The 24056-nt window shown below is 52.8% G+C and overlaps 11 protein-coding genes across 11 annotated transcripts; 5 read left to right on the plus strand and 6 right to left on the minus strand.

The window, feature by feature from the left end:
- Nucleotides 1-380: 380 nt before the first annotated feature.
- IAQ61_001925 (uncharacterized protein) lies at nt 381-4522 on the minus strand (the record flags this gene model as incomplete). The annotated part of the gene is made up of 4 exons (XM_003833739.2): nt 381-3027; nt 3088-3652; nt 4054-4115; nt 4506-4522. The coding sequence occupies 4 exons, from the start codon at nt 4520-4522 to the stop codon at nt 381-383; spliced, it is 3291 nt and encodes a 1096-aa protein (XP_003833787.2).
- An 880-nt stretch (nt 4523-5402) lies between these two features.
- On the minus strand, nt 5403-5591 carry IAQ61_001926 (uncharacterized protein; the record flags this gene model as incomplete). The annotated part of the gene is made up of 1 exon (XM_066095324.1): nt 5403-5591. One exon carries the CDS (start codon nt 5589-5591, stop codon nt 5403-5405), a length of 189 nt encoding a protein of 62 aa, XP_065954808.1.
- An 85-nt stretch (nt 5592-5676) lies between these two features.
- Nucleotides 5677-6952, plus strand: IAQ61_001927 (uncharacterized protein; the record flags this gene model as incomplete). Its single annotated transcript, XM_066095325.1, has 3 exons — nt 5677-6171; nt 6211-6339; nt 6518-6952. Coding segments are annotated over 3 exons (1059 nt in total), but the record flags the coding sequence as incomplete, so codon positions are not given.
- A 1110-nt stretch (nt 6953-8062) lies between these two features.
- On the plus strand, nt 8063-8884 carry IAQ61_001928 (uncharacterized protein; the record flags this gene model as incomplete). The annotated part of the gene is made up of 1 exon (XM_003833741.2): nt 8063-8884. One exon carries the CDS (start codon nt 8063-8065, stop codon nt 8882-8884), a length of 822 nt encoding a protein of 273 aa, XP_003833789.2.
- A 225-nt stretch (nt 8885-9109) lies between these two features.
- IAQ61_001929 (uncharacterized protein) lies at nt 9110-9379 on the plus strand (the record flags this gene model as incomplete). Its single annotated transcript, XM_066095326.1, has 1 exon — nt 9110-9379. One exon carries the CDS (start codon nt 9110-9112, stop codon nt 9377-9379), a length of 270 nt encoding a protein of 89 aa, XP_065954810.1.
- Nucleotides 9380-9633: 254 nt separating this feature from the next.
- Nucleotides 9634-11190, minus strand: IAQ61_001930 (uncharacterized protein; the record flags this gene model as incomplete). Its single annotated transcript, XM_066095327.1, has 1 exon — nt 9634-11190. The coding sequence occupies one exon, from the start codon at nt 11188-11190 to the stop codon at nt 9634-9636; it is 1557 nt and encodes a 518-aa protein (XP_065954811.1).
- A 171-nt stretch (nt 11191-11361) lies between these two features.
- Nucleotides 11362-11835, minus strand: IAQ61_001931 (uncharacterized protein; the record flags this gene model as incomplete). The annotated part of the gene is made up of 2 exons (XM_066095328.1): nt 11362-11463; nt 11509-11835. The coding sequence occupies 2 exons, from the start codon at nt 11833-11835 to the stop codon at nt 11362-11364; spliced, it is 429 nt and encodes a 142-aa protein (XP_065954812.1).
- Nucleotides 11836-12768: 933 nt separating this feature from the next.
- On the minus strand, nt 12769-15498 carry IAQ61_001932 (uncharacterized protein; the record flags this gene model as incomplete). Its single annotated transcript, XM_066095329.1, has 5 exons — nt 12769-12856; nt 12913-13474; nt 13522-13854; nt 13909-15256; nt 15364-15498. 5 exons carry the CDS (start codon nt 15496-15498, stop codon nt 12769-12771), a joined length of 2466 nt encoding a protein of 821 aa, XP_065954813.1.
- Nucleotides 15499-15852: 354 nt separating this feature from the next.
- On the plus strand, nt 15853-17734 carry IAQ61_001933 (uncharacterized protein; the record flags this gene model as incomplete). The annotated part of the gene is made up of 3 exons (XM_003833743.2): nt 15853-16229; nt 16322-16980; nt 17030-17734. The coding sequence occupies exons 1-3, from the start codon at nt 16055-16057 to the stop codon at nt 17732-17734; spliced, it is 1539 nt and encodes a 512-aa protein (XP_003833791.1). The 5' UTR covers nt 15853-16054.
- A 1127-nt stretch (nt 17735-18861) lies between these two features.
- On the plus strand, nt 18862-22315 carry IAQ61_001934 (uncharacterized protein; the record flags this gene model as incomplete). Its single annotated transcript, XM_066095330.1, is given in 6 exon segments — nt 18862-18931; nt 18999-19152; nt 19167-19292; nt 19319-19382; nt 19454-19948; nt 20005-22315. 6 exon segments carry the CDS (start codon nt 18862-18864, stop codon nt 22195-22197), a joined length of 3102 nt encoding a protein of 1033 aa, XP_065954814.1. The 3' UTR covers nt 22198-22315.
- A 720-nt stretch (nt 22316-23035) lies between these two features.
- On the minus strand, nt 23036-23803 carry IAQ61_001935 (uncharacterized protein; the record flags this gene model as incomplete). The annotated part of the gene is made up of 3 exons (XM_003833746.1): nt 23036-23207; nt 23349-23461; nt 23570-23803. The coding sequence occupies 3 exons, from the start codon at nt 23801-23803 to the stop codon at nt 23036-23038; spliced, it is 519 nt and encodes a 172-aa protein (XP_003833794.1).
- Between the last annotated feature and the right edge of the window lie 253 nt (nt 23804-24056).

The following is a 24056-nucleotide window of genomic DNA, read 5'->3' on the forward strand; positions in this document are numbered from 1 at the left end:
AAACGACGAAAAAAAAAGGTTAACAATCAACAGCCTTTCCCAACAGCCATCCAACAACGTCGAGAGAGGGATAGGGCACACAGTGGCGGTGGTAAAAAGGGATCCAGACGAAACAAATAAACAACGCCAGGTGTAAATGCAATGACGGCGAAAATGGTGTAGTAGGCGCACAAAGCCACCGTTTCGGAAATCGCTCCAATCTCTCTTTACCATCTCTCTACCAGAAAGCCCGAGATGGGTTGGGGGTGTTTTTTTTTCGTGTCCTCTGTATCAATCATTCTTTGCTGCGTAAACCTGAAAATGCGTCCGTGTGCGAGAAATGCAATGTGCAAATGCGATAGAATTAAGGGTGTATGCGTCGAATATGTCGCTCAGATGCCTCAAATGTTTAGACCGCGTGTAAGCTCCTCGAGCCCGTTGGTGCTGTTCTCCTTGCCTTTGCCCGCAGACTTGTTCTTGCGGGCTGCCAGTTTGCCCCAATCCTCATCCACCTCGTCGGTTTCCCGAACCGATACCTGAGGCTGAGGGCTGCCCTTCTTAAGTATGCCCTTGATCGCCCCAGTTTTGCCTGGCGCTGCGCCGCCCGAGGCTTGCAAAGTCATCGAGGTTCCGTTGGAGTTTGAATCCGAGTGGTTAACAACAGGTCGGTATCTTGCGGACAGGCCCACGTTTGATCGCTCCGAGGGTGCGATAGAAGGCGTGTATCCCGCGCCAGGTCCCATGAAGCTGTGCATTCGGGGCTGTTGTTGGTTTCCATTGGCGGACATGATGGACATGGGACGACCTTGATGATCTAGGGTACCGTTCTGCATACCCGGAACGCTCAAGAAACTCCCATTGCCCATCATGTTGCCGCCAAAGCTGTTGTTGGGCATAGCCATCGATACGCGAGGGTCCTGTTGCTGCTGCTGATTTTGCATTGCCTGCAGCTGTTGTGGATTCTGCATAGCTTGCATTTGTTGCAGTTGCATCTGTTGCATAGCAATCATCTGCTGCATCTGCTGCATCTGCATGTAGTCGTTTTGTTGTGGCATGGAAAATCCCATAGGATTCATGCCCATGCCCATGCCCATGCCCATTCCCATTCCCATTGGCATTCCCATACCCATGCCCATCATAGGCATCTGGCCGCCCATTTGCCCGCCCATCTGCGGGCTAGGCACACCCATGGCTGAGTTCATGCTAGGCATGTTGGACATGCGTGTCGGCGCCTGTGTCTGACCGTTCGAGTTCATACGTTGGCCAAGAATGCCGGTAAAAGGCCCACCCTCTTGCTTCTTGTTGGATGCACCACCCATGTACTTGGGCTTCTGCATATCGCGCAACTGAATCTGATCCACAAGAGAGGGCTGCGATAGGCCAGCATCCTGGTACATCATACTAGGAGGCATGGCGGGCATGGGAGGTATAGCCGTGCCACCTGCCATGGAATCCCCGGCAATGGAAGCAGGATCCCGTGCAAATCCATTGAATCCTAATGATTCACGATTCATATGGCGGACAATGCCACCACCGACATAAGGAGAGTATGGATCCGCAGGCAGGCCCCTTGCGAATGCAGGCATGTGTGACTGAGCGCCGCGCTGGCTCATAGCACCAGCAGAGGCAGGACGGTCGGGTATGTATGATGGCATTGCGTTGGGTGGCTGGTTCGGGAGCTTGTTGCGTGCTTGGCTGGGGAACCCGTGTTGAGCGAGAATGCCCAATGGCACATCGTCATCTTCCCATTCATCTGCCTTCATCGAGACTTCTGAAGGAAATCCCATGTCCATGTTGATGTTCCCAACCGAGCTTTCCGGTCGTGTCGGGTTGCCCGGGGCTGTTGTGGAGCGGCGCATGGCCTCCCGTGCGAAGTGCATTTGCTGGTTCTTACGCCGTAGCACTTCCTCCTCTTCACGCTTCTTGATGGCGTCTTCCTCATCTTCGTAGTCATCTTCATCCGAGCTCTCGTCTGCAGGGGGTTGCGACAGCTGTCGTTTCTGATATTCACGGAATTCCGACTGCGTCATGACCCGACCGCCATTCGCTGCAGTCGAGGCCGCTGTGGGCTTATCCTGCGGCGCTGTGGGTGGAGAGACCTTGCGGGCTGTTGAAGGTGCATTTTGAGTGGCAGTCTTCTTGCCAGGCGTGAAGAGGTCTTCATCCTCGCTATCTGCATAGGAGACAGCTGGTGCCAGTGTTGCTTTGGGGGTGGTGTTGGTCGTCGTACTAGAGGCGGTAGCCGAGCGCGATGAATAGGGGGTGTCGTAAGAGTTGGCAGACGAGGAGGCATTCGAGTTGGGCTGCTGCTCCGGCGAGCTATCACGGTAGCCTTTTCGCTCCATGAAGGATTTGCGGACAAAGTGGGCATCGGAGTCCTGGAAGGTGCCAGACGACTGCAGCGTAGGGCTTTCCGACGCGATCGGCGCGTAAGACGAGTAATTGTGCGGAGGCGGAGGCGGAGGCGGTGAGTCGTTGTCAGAGTGCGGCGACGACATGAGGTTGTCGGCGGAGTTACGGCTGTCCCAACTTTTTAATGGAGGCTCGACCTCAAGCTTGGGGTGGATCTTGATGGGTTCAGCCTGGAATGTGCGCTTTTCCGAAAGCAGCGATCTGCCTGCGGACTCTCGTGGAACTTCAGGGGAGGGTGCCTTGGGGTTGATGTGACTGAACATGTCATCGTCAAAAGACGACGACTCGAAGTTCAGATTGGACTCGAGCTTGGGTGGGATTGCCGTGCTGGCATAGCTCGATGTGGTCATGGCACGGTTTCTGGAGTTGGCGTCAGGCAGCTGATCCTTGTAGGAGACACCTGAACTGGTCCGTGGCAGCGACGTCAGTGATGGGAATTGCTTCCGAATGCCGCTGACCGAGTACGAGACAGGAGAGCTGCTGTGCTGTGGGATAGAAGGTCGGTGGACGTTAGCGAAGAGGTTGTCGTCGGAGCTCGTATCGGTCGACGAGGGTAGGGTCGAGGTTGAGCCGTGCTGGCCGTTCGTATAAGGCCGTGACGATGAGAATTGAGTTCCACTGCTCGATTTGCTGTCGCTAAATTAAAGGGTCAGTAGGGCCGACGCTATGGCTAGTCAAGGATTCTTCGAGGCTTACCGCTTTGAGGATCCTGGAGACTCGTCCTCGATGGACTGATTGCGGCCCTTGTTCCCACTGCTGCCAAAGCCACTGAAGCGTGGAAATTTCGAAGGCTTCTCCTGTGTTTTCCTGCGCTCGTTTGCCTTTTCCACCTCCGTCCTGCTCAGCAGTCGGAAGCCGCCCGAGTCGTCACGGGCTGGTGCAGCAGAAACATCGGGGCTGACTGCCACGTCGGCCTCGTCGAATGCATTGCCCTGGGACTTGCGGCGAACGGTGAAGATGCCCAAGCCTGGCTTCCCCATTTTGCGGCGGTCTTGTCCGATGCCTGCAGGTGCAGAGAGAAAAAAATAATAAAGAGCACTTTGTGTGGCTGTGGCGCCAAAAAAAAAAAGGAAGTCTTTGATGGCTGATGGGCCTATCTCCAATGGTGGGGTGAGATCATGCACAAAGAAGTTGCGACCGGTAAACGTGTGCGATTGAAGAGGGGGGTGGGAAGGGGCGATGGGGCGATGGTGCGATGGAGGAGGCCGAGGGCTGGCGACGCTGCTCAGGCGATGCGCGACGAAAACGAATGTGAACCAGTCTGCAGCGGCGCTCAATTAGTAAAGGCACAATCGACAATAGTGTCGAGTTGTGGTGGTGGTCGTAGTCGTGGTGGTGGTGTTGGTGGTGTATAGAGAGTGAGGTGTAGACAGCCGTAGCAGGGTGAAGGGTCGGCTTTCACTCGTATTGATGCGTTTCAACATCAGGCACCGTCGATCAGGCGAGCATGCGCTAAGCAGACGGCCTGCATTCAACCCAACAAAACGAGTAGCAACAACAGCAGCAGCAGCAGCACTGGAGAGGCCCTTTGGGAGTGATGCGCCGCCTCTGCCAGAGTGTCTGCCCTTTGCTGCGCCGTGTCTTGCTCACTCGCTGCATAGGGTGATCCGGTTCGTCTGCTACTTCCGAAACATGCGAGTGCAGGGCGGGTGTGCGACTTACCAAGACAATTAGAGAGTGGCCTACCAGCACCGGCAGTGTGTACAGTAAGGTAGAGTGGGCTGCTGCAGCGAGTGGCAGACCCGCAGCGCGACAAAGAAGTTTTGGACAACAGCTGTCGGCTGACTAGCCAGAATGTCAACAAAAGTTGTGCCAAAGTGCAGCGCGCGCAACAAATGAGGGAGACAACAAGAAGTGGATAAATCGCAGGCCAGCGTTGGCGACGACGTTTATTGCAAAGAGGCCGCCGCAGGGGGGATAGCGCCGCCTCCGAGACCAGGAACCGTCTTCTTTCTGGGGGGGGGGGGCTGAATGGTAACCCAGTGCAGCTTCACGCAAACAACTCGTCGTGGCCAGTCAATGCCAAGTGAACCGACGGCTCGACATGCAATGAGAGAATGAGAGAGAGCGAGAGAGAGAGGGCAAAAAGATGGTGGGGTCGGCTGATGAGCCACAGTTTCTCTCCTGCCATGCTTGCGCGCGCAGTGCGGGTAGGTACTGCACTGTACGGCACGGTAGATACTTACACTACACACTACACACTACACACACACCACACACACTACACACTACACACTACACACTACACACTACACACTACACACTACACACTACACACTACACACATACCACACACACTACACACTACACACTATACACTACACACACACTACATACACTACATACTACACACTACACACTACACACTACACACTACACACTACACACACACCACACACACTACACACTACACACTACACACTACACACTACACACTACACACTACACACTATACACACACTACACACACTACACACTACACACTACACACTACACACACACTATATATACTACATACTACACACTACACACTATATACACACTATACACACTACACACTACACACTACACACTACACACTACACACTACACACACACTATATACACTACACACTACACACTACACACTACATACTACACACTACACACTACACACTACACACTACACACCACTTATCACACACCACACTTGTCTCGCCAGTAGAGTAACCACCTCCACCCAGCCTTCTCCAGTCGGCTGTTCCGTGTGGGTGTGGGGAGTTGCAGTGCCAGTGCTGGCTGGGTGGGTAAGCACATCGCTGCCTGTGGCGCCATCCTGGTTGCAGAACCTCATGCCTCCACTCCAATAGTGGCTCTAAACATAGACGCAAGCGTCATCCTCTCCCACGTCCTCTCCCATCCTGTCTTCGCAACTTGGGGGAAATCTTGCTGATCACCATGCAGCCTGCACGGTACGATCGTGCACATAGATTTCGGCCGACACCCTTGGTCGCCTTTTCATGTCCGCTCGCTCATCCCCCGCCCTCCCTCGCTCTGCCTGCTGTCTTTCTGGTCTCACCTGGCTTGGACATGAAGAACAACGGTGCCCTGTCCTCCCCAACAACCAAACTTGACCCAGCACCACCCTTTTCGGCCCACCCCCTGCCGCGGGCGCGAACCTGTTGGGCGTGGAGATCCATAATATGCCCTAGTGTAGCCATGTTCTTAGCAGTATCATGTTAGTTTGAGTAGCTGCGAATCAGCTCATGGAATCCTTCCTGTGGCAGCTGTAAGTCAGGGGTACAGGCCTGCAGAGTGGATGCGCGCCTCTGCATCCAGCCTGCAAAGTCCGAGGCCATGATTTTTGCACTACGCCTGCGGCCGGAGCACATGGCCAGCTCGTGCACACCTACAGGCTGCCGCTCTCACTCCCATTCCCATTCCCAAAAGCCGAGTGGTCCGGCGAAGGGAGCAACAGCAAAGGCCTTTCGCCATGCGCACCTACAATCCCTAAACCCTCGTCATCAAAGCAGCTCCCATGCATCACCGCACGCTTTTCTCTTTGCCCGTTCGCAATCGGTACCGTGGGCCAAAGAACTGCAAACAGTCCACGCCTCTACATGCAGTAACATGCAGTGCCTGGTCATGTCCTGGGAGGCCAATACTATGGCTGGCCGGTGGCCAGTGCCGCCCGTACGAGAAGCACGGACAATACTTCCGGAGCGATGCGGTCGCCTTTCCTCCTTGAGGCTGCATAGGAAAAACCTGGACCAGCCCCGTTCTCTGAAATATTGCGTGCCTGTAGTTTGCTGATTGGTAGCCCGTGATAAATATTCCTAGACCGACGACTACCTTCGCATGTCGGCCCCCATTGAGATGCTCCAGGTACAATCGGGGAACCGATGTCCGTTATACCAAAATGGTCTCGAGGGATTCACAGACGTAGCGTTTGTGTATCTGCAGCAAAGGGTGCGTCGTCCGGAATAAATGGATTCCCATAGGTACCAATCGAGCTTGCCTTGCTTTTCTGTTCCGTAGGTGCAGGGCAATTCGGACGGGGCCTCCAGCCTCCCGAGCGTTCACTGGCTGTACAACAGCACCATGCGACTAGCCCTCCCCCCCCCCTCACCAAGTTACAGTACTCCAGCCCCTCGTCCGCTTCCTCCACGTCTCTGTTCGCAACGTCTTACACTTCTCCCACGGTGAACGCGTAACCCTCTGCACAAAGTCTGGAGGCGGTCAATGGCCGATTCTCTCCATGCATCGCAATACACTTCTCGATCTCGATCGGCCTATAGGAACCTGCCTCAGCTGGCGCTGCTTATGTCGACGATATCTCCATGTCACGTCCAGACTTTTGACCCCCGACCGGAGCATTTGTACTGACGACATAGGCCGCTGTTGCTCCCTGCCGCATGTGCTCGGTGCTGTTCGTGTGGCAAGCTCTGACTGGCTAGAGGATAAGAATATGTCCGTCATTATCGTGGATGGCGTCGTCTCCACCCAGCCGAACAGGTCGTTACCCCTTGTCTTAATACCGCTGAAACAAGACCTCATATTCGGAAAGTGCTCATCACTTTGACACGACATTGCATCGTTTACTGCACTCCACACACTCTGCACTGTGCACAAGATCTCGGTCAACTCCGAACAGGCTCGTCGAGGTTGGTGGATGAATGGCTCGCGCGGAGCCTAATAGGCGCATATAACTGATGGTCTGGACTTTCTGTAGGTCGCGTTAGCTCTGTCTACGTCTATGCAGCATGTCTCGAGTCAACACCATCCACGTGAAGAAGCAACTTCATTCTTGACTCGTCAAGGAAGAAGGTTCGAGAGGAAAAAACTACTCTGAGCAAGAGCGGCAAATGCATTGTCACGTGCCCACATGAGCTCGGCCAAGTAGGCAGTCGCACTGGAAGGGTTGCAGACTATCTATACCACAAAAGCATGAGCTTTGGATCACGATCTTGATACCCGTCTTATCCACACAGCTCCGAATCGGTTTGTGTAGTCAGCCTCTCATAATAGCCCTCAGCTTACTTGACATCCAGCACAAGTTCCGAGACATTGTGTACAGCGAGCTGTACACTAGGCAGTCATGCCGTTCGTGAGACTGCCACAGTCTACACTCCAAGATCTTAGCGGCCCGGCCCGAGAGAGAAATCCCTAAGAAGAAACGTCATGATCAGCAATGATACCCTTATGGTTATGTAAAGAGAACCCCAAAGCAAAGCTCGCATCTCCTTCTTTCTTGCGTTGCTCAAGGCCTCTACGAACGTAAGTCCGAATAGGTCAGTGGAGAATTAAGGTTCATGGATTTTCCTACCATATTCTCCCAACATGCCAGTTCGAACTTTGGCTGTGATGCTACTATACTACCCTGCAGCCTACCCCTCTCGCTTGTATCCGAGTATATGAGTATATTGCTTCTCGCCCACCAATTCGACAACTACCGAACATTACAAAATATACATCAACGCCATGCTGAAACCAGTGTATCGTTGGCAAAATAGGGATCAGCACCTATGCAATATGGCTCAACAGCATTGCGGCAGTACACTTTCACCCCATATCCGCACACATATCCCTACAATACAAACTTGATAAAGACGCAAAGCCCACCGATGCCAATTCCCAGCACCGCACTCATCACCCCTAAACCCCCCTGAGAATAAAAGAAACCGACACCACAATGCACATCCACCACCACCCCATCACCCTCCTCTCCCTCCTCTCCCTCTTCACAACCCTCACCTCCGCCGCCTGTACTCTCTCCCACCTCCACTCCCTCACCGCCGCCCTCCACACCGCCCAAACCACCGGCCTCAACTCAAACACCACCCTCCTCACCCCAACCACCCACCTCACCCAAAACCGCCGCCCCGTAACCCTCTCCTCCTCCATCCTCTCCACCCCTCTCCCAATCGCCCACGCCCGCTCCCAACACGACCTCCCCCAATGCGCCACCTTCAGCGAATTCATCGTCCTCAACGCCTCCGCCCCCTACGTCATCGCAACCCAAATGCGCATCGACAACACAACGGGCCAACTCGCCCGCCTCGACGCAATCGTCACTACAACCGGCGACTGGCTCTTCAACGCAACAGGCACCTACTACTGGGCCTCGCGCGAGCACTGGGGTCCCCTGACGCAAGCGCAGCGCACTTCGCGCAATGTCATCAAGGCGGCGGCGGATGCGTATTGCGATTTGTTTGCGGATAAGAGCGTTGTTGTGCCGTGGGGGAGTCCGTGTGCGCGGCTTGAGGGCGGGGCGTATACGGGGAAGGGGGCGGCGAGTGATCGGTGTGATGTTGGGGTGCCGAGTGGGGTGGCGTTGGTGAATAGGCAGTATGTGATTGATGAGGATTATGGGACTGTGGATGTTATGATGGATTTTGGGGGTACGGTAGGGGGCGGGGGTGGGTTGCCGGATAGTCATGAGTTTAGGGTGGAGGGGGGGAAGCTGAGATATGTGCATACGCTTAGTAGTTGTGGGGGGAGGGCTTGTATGTAGTAGGTTTGTGATGTTTCGTTTGGGGGGTCGCGGCTGTGTATAAACGGTAAATCGGATCTGTTGGGTACACAACATGAGGCGATGTTGATAGGTGTTATTGATAGTGTTAGAATGATCTAGAATCTAGGATTTATTTAGGCCATCTTCTTCCATTGATCCACACTCGCCTACTCCTCGACACTTTTGCAAGCACAACTTCCTCACTCTGATGTCCCATACCAAGCAATGATACTGCCATCATCCTCAAACCAAGCATCAGAAGCGCCCCTGAGATCCAAAAAGTCCACCCAGGGATCACATTCCACTGCCAGGGCCTTGTGCATTCGCTTCAATACTCCAGATGCGTTGCCATCGAAGCCAGGAACAATAGATTGGTCCGCCGTGGTTACCTCGAACTCGTTGTTGCCGTGCAAGTGCCGTTCAAGTGAGCTGCTGGCTTCTTCCAACGCGGACGCATCCTCCATGACAACATCTCCGCTCTCGTCGACAGAGTAAGCATGATGAACCATTCCGTTACGGCACATGTACTGCTTGGTACGAATAATCGGATCGACAAAATCACGTAGGCGCCACGTCTGACAATGTGCTGTTTTTGTGAAAGCCCAGAGAAGTATGTCGGGTTGGGTTTGGACGGCGAGCTCGCATACATCCACGAGCCTTCCAATCTCAGTGCCACGGATGGCAAGTGGCCAAACAGGGTCAGTATCGTCAATTCCAGACGGACGTGTCGGAGCCAGTGGCTCGTTCCACTAGTTGAGCCAGTGGTCTCTCGGGCGCTCTCCAGAGATGCTCGGTGATATGCTGCTCGTTTCCTGTCCATCTGTGTTCTGCTCTGCGCGGGAATATTCAATGACATCAAGTGGGATGTTGTACAGCATAATCGTATCGCCGAATGCCACTGTGACCAGAGCTCCCTGTGACATATCCGCTGCTGCAGAGTAGACACGAGGGACAGCTTTCTCGTTGGGTGATAACAAGACGACCTTTCGCAATAACTTAGTAGGTCCACCTAATGGCCCATCACACCCCAGCGTCAAGTGTTCCGTGATTGGATCAATATACAGGACGTGAAACCCATCACTCATTGGAACCGCATGATAGTGGTCGCACCCAGGAGACCCAGGCCGACGATTCATCGATTCGAAACCGAAAGAGCCCCAGAACGAACCTACGGTCGGCCGACTGAAGAATCTGCGACTGATAGAAGGTCGATCGTTGGGATGTGCGGCGCTGGAAATCAGTCGCAGTTTCTTCGCCGATTCAAATCCAGGACGAGGAGAAAGGAAGAACAAGTGGTCTGAAGGTGCTGTGAGAGGAAACCATCTGTTCAAACCCCGTCCTGTCAATGCATCAATCCAGTGCAATTCAATGCCAGCCGAACAACCAAAAGCGACGCAACGGCGTTGGGGACATATAGAGACACTACGCGGCGGATCGTCTTCTGAGCACAGGTGTCGGTAGAAGGTAGACGTGCCGCTTTCTAGAGGTATGCCGTGACCGCAGGAAGTGGATCTGGAGGTCCCCTGAGAATGTTGCCTCTTTGTGGGTCCATGAAACTCAGGCCAGGAGTCATTGATCAAGTTCTGCTCATGTGCTCGGCTGTCATTTGTTCTTTGCAAAGTAACATGCTGACGGTTGGAGATGACATCGACCGCGTGGAATGAGCCGCGATCCGGTTCTTTGATGTATGGACGGCTATGGGCATTGTTCGTCGCTGAGTAGGATTTCGGGATGCCCGTACAGCCAGTGGAGACCGAAGATCTGTTTGGTGTATTGTGTAAAGAATCATTCTGGTCATCTTCTGTTGGAATTGGGTCTACGCTGACAGCTTTGCGACCGTATTGCAACTCGCATACCATGCCCATTCGTCCCTCTAGAAGCGTAGCGATAGCATAACGACCTGCAGAGACGTCCATACTCATTGAAAGGACTCGCCTAGGGGTCACAACACTGGTGACAGGCTGGAGGTGGCCGCTTCGAAGGTCGTATATATGAATGAGAGTGTCGCGAGCCACGCAGAGAAATTGTCCACAGAGACTGATGGAGAAGGTTAGGCCGCGACCTCTACAGGAAGCAGATGTTGTATGGCCATTGAAAAGTTCCCGGAAATCAATCAAAGTGTCTTCCGAAAATGCAGAGCCGATTTCCAGACCGTTTCCAGTCCAGCTAGGGGCCAGTGCACATTGCCTTGCAAGATGCCGACTGAGAATCCACTCCTCACTTCCCATCACATGACCTGGTTTGGCTCGACCTGCCTGAGCGAGGCAGTGCTCGGCACTGCTTTGCCATCCGCCTCTCTTGAACATGACTTTAAGCAAGCTCTTGTCTAAACTAGTGCGCATCCAATATCGACATGTATGACGTGCAGCATTGAAGTCTTTTGCGCAAAGACGTTGCAAGACATCTTGTAGGATCTCTAATGGTAGGCGATGAGCAACAGAAACCCTGGGTGGCATCGCTGCATTGAGAGCGCTATACTATGCTCGACTCGTCAACCTAAGTGACTTCCATGTCGCTAGATCCAGATAAAGCATCAGTAACTTGGCAATCATGTCCTGGGAATTCATTGCGATTAAGGTCTGCATTGAGTTAGTAGTGTGATAAGATTCATGTCTGCCACTAACCGGAGTATGGCAGTTCCAAGCCCATTCTTTCGAGCCATACAAAGGCATCTCCAACTCATCTTCTGGGATACTCACGCCAAGTATCACATCTGACATGACACGCGTGATACCATGTTCGAGATCTGGCTCCATAATCTCCTCGTCAATGATGCTGTCCTGATCGAGCATGCAGAAAGAATCGGTTCGCACACGGGATGCTAGCCGGGGCTCGCTATCTGTTCTAGTATGACTTGTGATACGGGAATTCGAATGACTGAAAGATTTGCCAGATCTAAGACTGGGCCCACTGAACATGAACGTCGCGGGTGAAACCATGTCTACACTCATCGCGGCATGGTAACTTGATGAGCCTAGTATCGAGCCTGAACTTGAGGTACTTGACATTGCCTGTTGATGCCGCAGGTATACTCCACGTTCCTGGCCATTATTGAAGAGAGAAGAGATGTATCTGTGGAAGGCGTTTGGATTGGATGATGACCTGGGTGCATCAGCCTCCTTTTTTACCCGCTTGGCAATCCTTCCCGAAATATTCGAACGTTGAAGGTTGCGACCCCTGGTAGGATGTGGGAAAATGTGGCGTAAAACTTCCGATCGCTTCGTCGGGCATTGCGTTTTGTCACAATCATTGATAGGGCATGGTGACGACTCGCTCCTGGGGTGTACGCTTGAACTTGCGGGTATGTAGGTGTCATGAATTGGCATCAAGTCGTGAGACATTGGCTCTAGAGGTAGCCTGCGTGGACTTAGAGACAGTCTTCGAGTGTCGGAAGATTCGAAGAAGGATGCGACGTGCAAAGGCTGAAGATCAAGGAGAGGTAGAGCTGGCTCCGACTTTGTACCAGCGACCCCCCGAGACAGATAAATCTGGGAAGACGTTGTCGCAGAGCTCCCGGCGGAGGCAAGTGGATCGAAATGTGGCAAATTGCGTCCAACAACTTCCTATCTACAAACCTGGCGGGTGAAGTTGTTTGCGCAATCACACTTACACGTGTGACTTGGCAAGGAGGGGATCAACGAAGGCGTTAAACAATTGTAGACCAAGTGTGGCTTGAATATAATTAATAGGGTGAGTGGAAGAAACAATGGACTAACGACGCGGAGTGCAGTGTTTGGGGATTCAAAATATGTTCATTGCTAAGTGGGTATCAACAACTGTAAAAAGGAAGTAATTACTGCGGTTTTTCCTGGAAGGCGTATAGGGAGGCTCTGATTATAGGGAAGGTATAGTGTGAGGATTGAGCTAGGGAAACAGCGGTCTGTTCATTGGCATTCGCCATTAGCGCCATGAAGGCCATGTCTATGTCTTTGGTTTCTCGCGTGCCACTTCGGGAGCCAGACTTGGCATAAACTATATTTTGGAGTTAGCCTCGGCACCCATTATTGTGATATGAGCCAGATACTTACGGCATCACAAGACTTGGGTTTTCGAATCGCAGACCTTTCTCACGAGCTTCGTCGAGTGTGAGGCGGCCTAGGGAAGCTCTGCTGCCTTCTCGTCCCGAAACGACCGCTTCTTCCTGGATGTCGCGCCCAATGTCTGATGGTTCTGGATTTCGGAGGCTTCGCAGTGCAATAAACTTCATCAATGGCCGATACGTCCTTCCAAAAACAAAAAAGAACCACAAAGTACAAAACACTAGAGGTGCTACGAGTGCTGCGCGCTTAAATGCCTTTTTGAGGGCGAGCTGCCCTGCCACAGTGACTTGGAATAGCGCGACACCGACAATGACTCGGTCGCACATCATAGTCCAACCCCGACCAGTAGAGTGTTGACGGTGTTCCATGGCATAAAGCAGCTGGTATTTGTGGACAAAGTGGCCTATCATGAAGTAGGCAAGCCCTACAAGAAGGACCTGCCAGGAGTCCTGGAGCACGCTGTATACCATGCAGATGATGAAGATTAGAATTGTTTGTGGCAAGAAAAAGCCATAACTAAAGACTGGAGGTTGAACAAGTTCAGCGTAGTCTAAAGCGTTAGCATCCAACTTCGCTCAAGTGATTTAAGATGCTCACCTCGAGGTGTTTTGGCCCCAATCAAGTAGATCGGGTACAGTGACAAGGCGCCGAATTCCAACAGTCGGAACGGAAACAAGCCGAATCCCTGCAAGATGATGTAGTTCGTGTAGAACCCCAGGAGATCCGCTAGAGATTTTGCCAGGAAATATGCAAAGTCCGTTGCGCTGTTTAGCCTCTTACCGAAGTGGTCGAGGAATTGTACGAGATTAGAAGCGGTTCCAAGAATGGTAAAAAGGATGAAAAAGTTGAAGAAGGTAAAAAAGAAGTTCTTAGATATTACAGAGAGTTCGACATCTCCCTGTGATATCATGCCCTGCTTGTTGGCCAGCCCTAGGCGGAGATTTAGTTTAGAGTAACGAAACAGATAGAGTTGAGGAGACCTACAGTCATAAAGAAAAGGCACCAAGACGTTGATCAAAGTCAGTGCCAAGGTCGGTAGCTGCGTGTTGACCAGGGATTTGAGCAAGTCGTGTCTATCCAAAAGGGCAGCCAATTGCGGAAAGATCTTCTGGATAGAGCAGGTGTTGAGTGCACCAGCGATCGGGACAAGGAGAACTGTCCAAAAGATGCTCAGAATCCCAATGACAACGGTGATTGTCCAGGACCGGACGATCCTTTGACGACGAGGAAGATAGGTATTGGTCCAGACGACATCGGATGGGGCAGGACAGTTCTTTGCCAACAGCTGAAGTGGGGAAGGATCCAGCACTGCTTGTATTGCCATTTGCGCGCTCGCCACGCTGTCCATGGTCACAAAGGCTAACGGTGTTGGCTCAAAGTTTGTGTTGCGAAGACTTTTGATCTCATCATCCAGTCGGCGCAGCTTCTCTTCATAGTAGTCGATTGCATCAACGCTCTTATACCGAAGCTTGAAGCGACCGTACCAGATCTTCGCCATTGGACGTGGCCGTACATTGGAGATGACATGGTCAGAGTCCAATCCTGTGCTCAAGAGATGACTTGATTCGCTATCGTCTTCATGATCGGACGGGCGCGGTTGGACGACAGGCAGTGTTTCCAGGCTTCGCTCAACCCTTTTGCTTCCCAAGTGAACGGTCCAAGCTTCTTCGAGTTTTCTCAAGAGCACATATCTCTGTGCCATCCGGTCGTCTAGTTCTTTCCAGTTCTTGCAGAGCGTAACGCTCTCGACTTTCCCGATTTGCAAGTCCTCGATGAATTCTTTGATCTTGTCCTCCTCTCGGAGATCCTGGGGAATGCCAGATAACCTTATGGTCCTGTCTGTGATGGTGGTCTGACTGCCCAGATACCTTTGTCTGACATCGATGATTTTCCTGGTCTCTGAGACCATCAGGTAGAGGATCAGCCCGGTGAAGAGATAGACGAAAACGAGGTACATCCAGAGGTAGTCGGTATACTTCTCGTAGTCTGCTGCCATGGTCGTGAGCGTGGAACGAGCCTCGATGTGATCGTGTGGATCAAGACCAGACAAGGGCTTGTCCTTGCCCTCTTTGTCTTGGTGCGTGTCATGAACAGGCTTGATGACTGCGACAGCGAAGAAGAGCGTGACGACGAGGAACTTGATGGCCATTTTGAAGAAGGCCAGATATACGTAGGCATCCAGGCCAGCCGAGGCGAGCACCTGATCCTCTGTGATGTTCCATAACGGGCGTATCCAGCCGAAGAAAGAGTCGGGGAGGTCGGGCAGCGCGGTTGCCAGCTCGTTCTGCTTCTTGCGTGCAGCGTACAGGCCCTTCCATCGTGGGCGTAGAAACTGGAGAGTCTACTTAGCAACGCAACCCTTTTCGGTCATACAACGGCCCGCCAGCAAAATGAAGATGGTCATGCAAATGAAGGTGAAAATAAAAATAGAAAGCTTACACAGAAGGCCAGAAAGCCGCCTAGGCCCAGGGCGAGCGAGAGGTAGATCTGGAGACGAACATCGCGCGGCCGCACAGTGCCCCAGATGTCGTCGTTGGCGCTTCCGCAAGTGTTGTTCCTGCTCTCCTCTATCATGTCCAATGTCCAGCAAACTTTTCTATCGAGCGGCCATGTAATGGTAAGGTCTCGTGATGGGTAGGGCTAGATGTTGTATATCCAACAGGGCACATGCAAAGGCTGCAGGCTCAAGATTCAAGACTCAAGACTCAAGACTAAAAGACTCAAGACCCAAGATGCAATACTCAAGCGGGCAAAAAGGCGGTGATGATGCCCGTGTCAGAGGCCCGTGAAGCCCGTGGGCGATGACATCGTTTGGCGTGTTAGTCGGGTGTTGGCGGCTGGCGGGCGGCGAGCTCGGACCAGGCAACAGCCTCGGAAGCGCCCAGCGCCCGCCTCACCTTCCTTCCTTGCTCGTCCAATGTCGCTTCCCGTCGATCAAGCTTGAAGCTTCAATACTCTATTCTACTATTCCATGGCATGTACAGTAAAACATCAAGCGCCTCCAAGCCTCAGTCCAAGTTCACCTGCAAAACAACGACAATCCACAATATTGCACGCCTCTCTCTCACATACCTACATGGCAGTCTCAATCCTGGCCTGCCTGCCCGATTGAATTCAGTCGAAATCAATCATGACCAAAGTCTCGTCGCCGCCACCATCAGCACGACCAGACGGCCTGCTCTATGTTGAAGTGAGGCTTGCCCATCGAGACCATGGCGTTCCAAAAGCTATGCAGATCAAAGAAGAGGTCGAAAAGTACCTCCGGCGACACTACACTGAAATTCGGATCGGCACAGTGGCGCTGGGTGGGTCTCTTCCATGAATCGTCCCTAGTGACTACTCTAGTCCATCCATCTTTGCATGTTATCGCTTTTACCAAGAGACTCACGCGGCGCAGATACCCCGCTCTCTTCGGTTATTGCAGAGGTACAAATCACAGGCCAGAGCAGGAGCAGGTTGTTCCCAGATGACCAATTTTACCTTGTCGCCGCGAATGAGATGGAGATTCTAGTGTATGCTCTCGCCTCGGAAAGAGACCCTGCGCTTCACGACTGGGACTCAGAGGAAGAGGACGATACAGAATCCAGATACTTTACGATTAGCTCACTGCCACATGAAAGACTTGGCCGGCTATGGTCGTCGCTCGTCTACGAAGAGCCTGTGGGCGAGATCATACTCCGCGCACTCGTCCGTTCGATCAAAGAACAGCACGCACTGGCCCAGCGTTTCATGGCGAGTTGCAACAATACAATCCTATTCCACGGCCCTCCTGGCTCAGGAAAGACGAGTCTTGCTCAGGCCTTGGCACAACGACTCTCCATCCGGCTCTCTGAACTATATCCACGTACAGAGCTTCTGGAAGTCGCATCCGACGCTTTGCTGAGCAAGTTCTTCGGCGAGAGCAGCAAGTCGGTCGGAAAATTGTTCAAGACCATTGTAGAAATGGCCGTCACGGATAAGTCTCGCTTCCTCGTTGTTCTTTTTGATGAGGTTGAGTCGATTGCAGGCTGCCGTGAACAGGCTCTGAAGTCGAATGAGGTGGCGGATGCCCACCGTGTGAGTCTGAATGGAGAATTTGCGTAATACTATTGACCATGCTTCACAGGCGGCGGTTCAGATGCTCCGGGGCCTGGATGCTATTCGAAACTGCGCCAACGTCATGTTCATCTGCACCACCAATTTCATAGGTAACATTGATTCGGCATTCCTTGATCGCATCTTTCTGCGCGAGTATGTCGACATTCCAGGGGTGAACAGCATCTTCGAGATACTCCGTGATGAATTAAATGCTCTACTGCGGACTGGACGCATGACGTTCACGAGAATGGTATATGATGAAGCGGATGGCCATGCTCCTGCTGAAAGTATGACAATGACAAACAGTCTGAAATCGTCTGATTGCAGCCAGGAAAATAGGGGTGCCACTTATTGTCTTCTGACCATGCCGCCCAACATCCCAGACGCGGCATGGGCAGCAACACATTGGGTTGGTTACAAACATACCGTGACATCACGGTTGCGCGTCATGGCGCAACGAGCAAAAGGTATATCGGGAAGGCGACTGCGGGACCTTGTCGAACAAGCCCGTCTCAAGTACACCATCGATACCCCATGCGACTTGACGGAGCTTTTGGACGCCATAAATCTCGTTATTGAACAGGAAACATCAGACCCAGAACGGCCATTAGTGGTAACAGCCAACACTGGCGCGGAGGAAGATTTCATGGAGTATGACTCGGGCAGCATTGCGGCACTCCTTGCTCGGATGGATGGTGATCAGGCTGTCGACACGGCAGCTGGGCCAGGATAATTGAAAGAAAGTAGTAGGGGGCTCCAAGGGTAGTCGTTCCGCAATCCATTTCTCCACCCCTCTATGATTTTTGCGCAGCATTCGACTCATAGGCGGCCTGTCTTGGGTATGCCCCTGCGTGTCCAATATGTTGTGTCGCATCAACCGCCATGGACAAGCATTCATGACTGACTTGGCACTAAAGCTTAGCAGCGGTCCGGCGCCATGTCACACAAGCGCTGCTAGTGCGACCCGCAGTACGAATAGCTTTCCAGAATCGAGATTGCTAGGCGTCCCATGTACTGCTGGATGGAAAAGGACAAAGCAATGCATACCCATCACATGGGTTGTGCCAGATATCAGTTCAACTTGCGTCTTGCGTCTTGTTGGGGTTGTCGGTGTCCACGATCCGCATTGTCAACGCATTACTTGCTATATGGAGCAAAATATGGCCTTCAGCTATTAAGAATGCTAGTCAGCAGTCTTAGGCGGATGCAACGTAATGAAGCTAATGCAGTGCCTGGGAAGGGAAATGCTGCCCAAACCCTGGCCAAAGATACTTTGGCATCAGAACAGCTTACCGACTCCTACAGCATGTCCACAGAAGCCTGGCTATCCATGCCTTCCTACTGGTACTGATCTGTTTTCCCGAGAAGAGGTTCGCCAAATCGTATTGCATGTATGCTAGGCCCTGATCCCAGTCTGCATGTGGGGTGAAGTACGGTGCCTCGCTCGGATAGCCTTCTCGCGACAGTTCAAACCGGCTGCTATCCGGACTCCTGCCTAGGACTGGTGTGCCTGTCTCGTCCCAACCGTGTTGAAGCAACGGCGGCTACCTAGGATCTACAAAACCCATCGGCCCCACGAATACGAGACCAACCGCTGCTTTTCCTCCGTATGGTATTCACAGGCCGTCTCACGACCCAACCCGACTTTTGTGACTATTCTCCGCGCAGGCCCCGTGTTCCTGTTTTCGACTTGGCAGCCAAGATCGGTGCGGCTCTCGAACAAGCCTTTTGCCTGTCTTCTGCCGACGCAAAGTGGTACGTAGATGATCGCCCACTCCACTCCTCTGCCGCCCTCTAGGCTGTTGGCGTTGCGACCGCGTCTGGGCGATAGGTATCGCTATCTCACGGCGATGGTGTTCGATGGTGTTGGGCGGCCTGGGATCGTCCGTCGTTGCTTTCCCGCTAGAGAGCACTGCCACCTTCATCAACCGTCGCTCCCCGCATGGGACCCGCGCGCTGACCCGCGAGCGCTCTCCAATTGCCACGACTCGGCACAGTGCGCTGCGAGATGCTGACCGTTGGCTTTGCGCCATCTAGTTTCCGTTTTCCCTTGTCGTTTGCTTCTTCCACGACTTCCTGCCGACCTCAGCCTGTCCTGCTTCGTGTCGTGGTGGACCGCATCCCTCGACAAGCGCCAGACGGCCAACGCACGTACGCACTGCCAGACCCAGATTCACCCACTCGACCACATTCCATAGCCCACAGCCCCGAGCTGTCGGATTGCGCCCATCGATTGTCGCCCAGTCGATCTGGATTACTAAGATCTGCCGTTGTATCCCGACATTTGCGCGGTCTCGTACATCTGCACCTACCACAGTAAGCCAGCGGCCCGAGCTGTTGAGCAACAGAGGCGCCACGCCTTAATACAGCATTGCCACGGTGTGCAGCCTTGTTAGCTAGACGCCTGCTGGCCATTTTGGGCCCATTGCGACTTTCCATCGAGCGCGGATAGCCGCATAATGTGTGCGACACAAAGAGCATGACTTCCAGCCCGGCGCGTGCATCCGTTACTCCGTCCGCTTCCACGTCGGCTAGATCCTTCTTATCGAGACTCAAGTCGCCCTTGTCGTCCAAGTCGCGCAACTACACCGAGTTCTATATCCAGTCCGATGATCCGCATCGCCAGTATGCACCGGGGGATATAATCAGCGGAACGGTCATAATCAAAATCGTAAAGCCGCTGAGGATAACGCATCTCGTGGTATCTTTGCACGGCTATGCGCAGGTGTTCAAGAACCCTAATGCACCAGGAGACGCATACAAAGCTTATAGCACCACGGTTGGATCTGGCAAAGGGAAAAAGGCAGGAAGCTATTTTGGCAATGGCTTCGTTTCACTTTTCGAAGATGAGGTAGTCCTCTGTGGCGAGGGCCGCCTCTCTGAAGGTGTGTATCACTTCAATTTTGAGCTTGAATTTCCTTCGAAAGGACTGCCGAGTAGCATTGATGTAAGTCGATATCGATCACGTTGGGCCCTAACATTGCCGCTTACATGACTATGCAGTTTGAGCGGGGCACGGTAGCATACATGCTAACCGCGACCTTGACACGCCCCACTACCATGTCCCCGACGACCTCATGCGATGCAAAGGTCTCGCTTACGGACACGATCGATATAGCTCCAGTGCAGATTCCAAAACCACGAGTCATTTCTTTGGAGCCGATTTCGAGGCGCACACGAGCCAAGCCCTCACGCAAGCGACCAGGTGGTGCCTCGTCGGCAGCGACAACACTAGATGGTGGGAAACCCAGGACCCCAACCGGGCCGGACATTCCTCAGATTCGACCCATATCAGGCTCCAACAGTACAGTTGATAAGATTGATAAGAATGAAGGCCCGCGGAGTCCATCGCCTAGTGACGTTAGTTATGAGAGTCAGATGAGCAGCGGTGGTGCATCAGGGACAGAATATGGTATCAGGTCTGTGCACACCACCACAGATGGGGGGACCCAACAAGCTGGCAGCCGAGCAGCAATACAGGGAAAAACGATCACCGCCACCATCGACGTACTGAAGGGCGGATTCCTTCGCGGCGATCAAATACCCATCAGAGTCACGGTGAAGCACACGAAACATGTTCGAAGCCTAAAAGGAATCATCATCACGCTCTACAGGCAAGCACGTGTCGACATGCATCCTGCCTTACCTGTTGCGCCCAATAGCAAAGGCGACAAGACCAAGTCAGAAGAGTACTACCCGAAATCTAGGACTGGCCTGGGAGGCCTCTCTCTTTCGTCAGCCGGATCGAGCCATGTCTTTCGGAAGGATTTGTGCCAATCGTTTGCGCCGCTCTTCGTGGATCCAAGAACTCTTACAGCAGAGGTGAAGTGTAGCGTCCGTGTACCTGATGAGGCCTTTCCAACGATTTCCAATGTCCCAGGCGCTATGATATCGTTCAAGTACTACGTCGAAGTAGTTGTGGACATACAAGGCAAATTGACCGGGCTCGATCGTATGGTGGCTAATGCAGGCCTCGTCAACGTACCATCGACCTCTGGGGGCAATTCTGGTTCGCGAGACGATAATGCGAGCAACATGTTCTCAACTTGGGGTGGCAATTTCGTCGACACTGACCAGATACGGCGAGAAAAAGGAGTTGTGTCTGCTCTTTTCGAGGTCATCATCGGCACAAAAGACAGCGAGCGTAGTGGGAAGCGAAAGCAGACGGATCAGTCGGGCGGAGAAGCCCAGAACGGGATCCATGAGTTTCAATTGAACAATGGTCATGACGTCAACGCGGCGCACGATTACGAAGATGAGTACTACGGTTACGACGAGAATGGCCACTACCATGAGAACGGACAGTACTATGACTACAATTACGATCCAGCAGACTATGAGGTTCCCGGCTACGACCAACATGGTGGAGTGTCCAATGGAGCGTTCCATGTGCCGCCAGGCTTAACAGCAGAAGAGACTGGCTTGTCTGAAAAGGAACAACTGCGGCGTGCTGAAGCACGTCTGCTGCCATCACAACCTCCAGGGGCCGGGCCATCAGCAGCAGCATCGCAGTTTGTACCACAAGGTATACCAGCCTCTGCCCCCATCATCCCAGAAGACGAAGATGCAAATCCACCTTACTCAGCCGCCGCATCATCTGCGTCAACATCTATACATTTACTCCCACCCTTCCGCACAACCTCCAGCCCTTCCATACCCTCATACACACCTCTGCCACCCCAACCCAGCAGATCAGGCGTCACAAATGTCGCAACTTCATCATCACAACATTCCCTACAAACCCCCAGCTCATCACAAACCCCAACCCCCCGCCAACCAGCCCTCTTCGCCCCACCTCTCACCCACACCAACACACCGTCCCCTCAATCCGCCCGCTCCTCGCACGACCCATCCCCGGACTATTATTCCTCTAATGCATCTCCACACGTCCACCCCACAGACGATAAATTCGAACTCCAACGCCGTCGCCTCGAATTGGAACGCAGCGCCCCGCCAACCGAGCACGACGAGGATGTAGATGGACATGGAGGTTTGCAAGCGTCTGGTCTGGGGCCTCCTCCGCCGCTTGTCAATGGTGTGCAGGGTCTTCATTTGCCGCCTTCGGCTCCGGTGCTGGAGGATGGGGAGGGGGAGGAGGATGTTGGTGAGGCGAGTGGTGGTGGTGGTGCGACGGATGCCACGCAGGCGCAGAGGAGTAATAGGGTTAGTGAAGTTTTGCCTGTGTATCGGCGTTGAGGGGGGAAACAGTTGGGATTTGAGCGAGGACTTTATTACTGAGGTCAGGTTGGATTGAGGGTTTTAGCGCGTTGGGGGGTTGTGGGTTGTGAGGGTGAGGTGGGAGATGTCCTTTTTTTTCGGGAGGGGAAGGGATTTGGGTTGGATGGGTGGTGGGCGTGTTGGGATTTTGAAGTCGTGATGTTAATATTGATGGCGATGACGATGGCGCATTTTAACAACGTTTATGATACCTGAATGAATGTTTTGCATTGTGCTTTGATATTTTTCACATTCGTGTGCTTACTACTTGTCTATCTACTCGTGCATGACATGGTATATATGCATAAAAGGTAAAACACGCGCAACAAGGCAAGAAAAGAAGAAGAAGAAGAAGAAGAGTATCAAGTATTAAAATCTCCCATCGCTTTCTCCTACACAACCCCGCAGAATTTCCTACGCCCCCCCCCCCTCACATACATTTCCCTCTGCGCTCAAGCTACTCCACGCCGGCCAATTTGGCTGATGCAGACCGCCCTGCCCTCGTTAAAGTTTCGGACCCAACGGCGCAATTCGCATGCGGATCGGGCGGGTTCTCTGGCTCGATCCCCGCAACGCCGTCCACACGGCCATATCTCGCGATCTGCGCGGTCGAATACAACATGTGCAAAACAAAAAAAAAGGTCTATCAAAAGTCTGTACGGGGGTGGTGGCCGAGTTCGGCAAGGAGTGAGGAGGGGGGGATAGAGTGGGTACTATATAAAACAAAGGTATGTTTTATGCAGTCATGTTGATGTGCGTTTTTGTGTGCAAGTGTGGGGAGTTGTGTTGGGCCGATTGAGGTATTTGTTCTTCTTCTTCATGATGCCAGATCTTTGATTCTACGGTGGAGAACGGCCTCGAGGTCTTGGGAGTGGGCGTCGTAGTCTGCACGTAGGCTGGAGAGTTTCTTGGACATGGCTGCTTCGATGTTGGCTTTTTGGGCTAGAAGATCTTGTAGGCGATTTAGTTGGGCTTCGTGGGCGGATGATCTGGAGTTTTGGTTTTAGTCTTGCTGTCATTGCGTACGCTATTGGGCATGGAGTCACATCGGGATGACGTAGGTTGTGCCAGAATGGCCGAGAAGGGTTGGGCTGTGAAGCTATATTGTGTAAGTTGGTGGAGGTACTCACGCCTGCTCTTCGTGTTTGTCGAAAAGGGCATTGATTGAACCTTCCACTTCTTTGCGACTGGCGTTATAGCTACTGCCTATGGCACTTTTGCGGGCGTCAAAGCGTCTGCGTTGCTGAGCGGGCATCAGCATTTTTATATGGAGGTCAGAGTGTTTCTATTATGACACGAGTGATCTAGCGTGTAAAGAACTCGAGGCGGCCGGTGCTTGAGTGATACATACATCGCCGACGATAGTACCAATCAAGTGTTGCAAGGGCTGGCTGCCGGCATCTTGTGATCCCTCGGGATCTTCAGCGTCGCGGTCACTGTCCACACTGCTAGTCTCGGCCAAGTCTTCAAGCTCTTCAGTCTCTTCTTCGACGACCTGTTTCCGAGTCTGCTTCTTTCCTTGGCGGGAAGTGGCTTGTGTCATGGTAGTGAGGCTGGATTTCTTGGTTACCTGTGGCGGTGCCATGACTGTGGTATCGTGGTAAGTGCTGTAGGTTAATGTGACAATGATGTGGGTGTGATGGATTTCATCAGCTTGTTGAAACGCCACAAAGCAAGCAGCACATGGCGTGAAGATGGTGTGACGAGACTTTGAGACTATCAACCTTATGGTGTTGTGATGATGGAGAGGCGAGGCGAGACGGAAGGCGCCTTCCCCACATGATGCCAAGAGTTCGTGCTAGCGTCGCATCCACAAATTTTTGGACGCGGTCGGCGGA

This window comes from Plenodomus lingam (genome assembly GCF_022343315.1).
Source record: "Plenodomus lingam strain CAN1 chromosome Unknown contig_13, whole genome shotgun sequence".
NCBI lineage: Eukaryota > Fungi > Ascomycota > Dothideomycetes > Pleosporales > Leptosphaeriaceae > Plenodomus > Plenodomus lingam.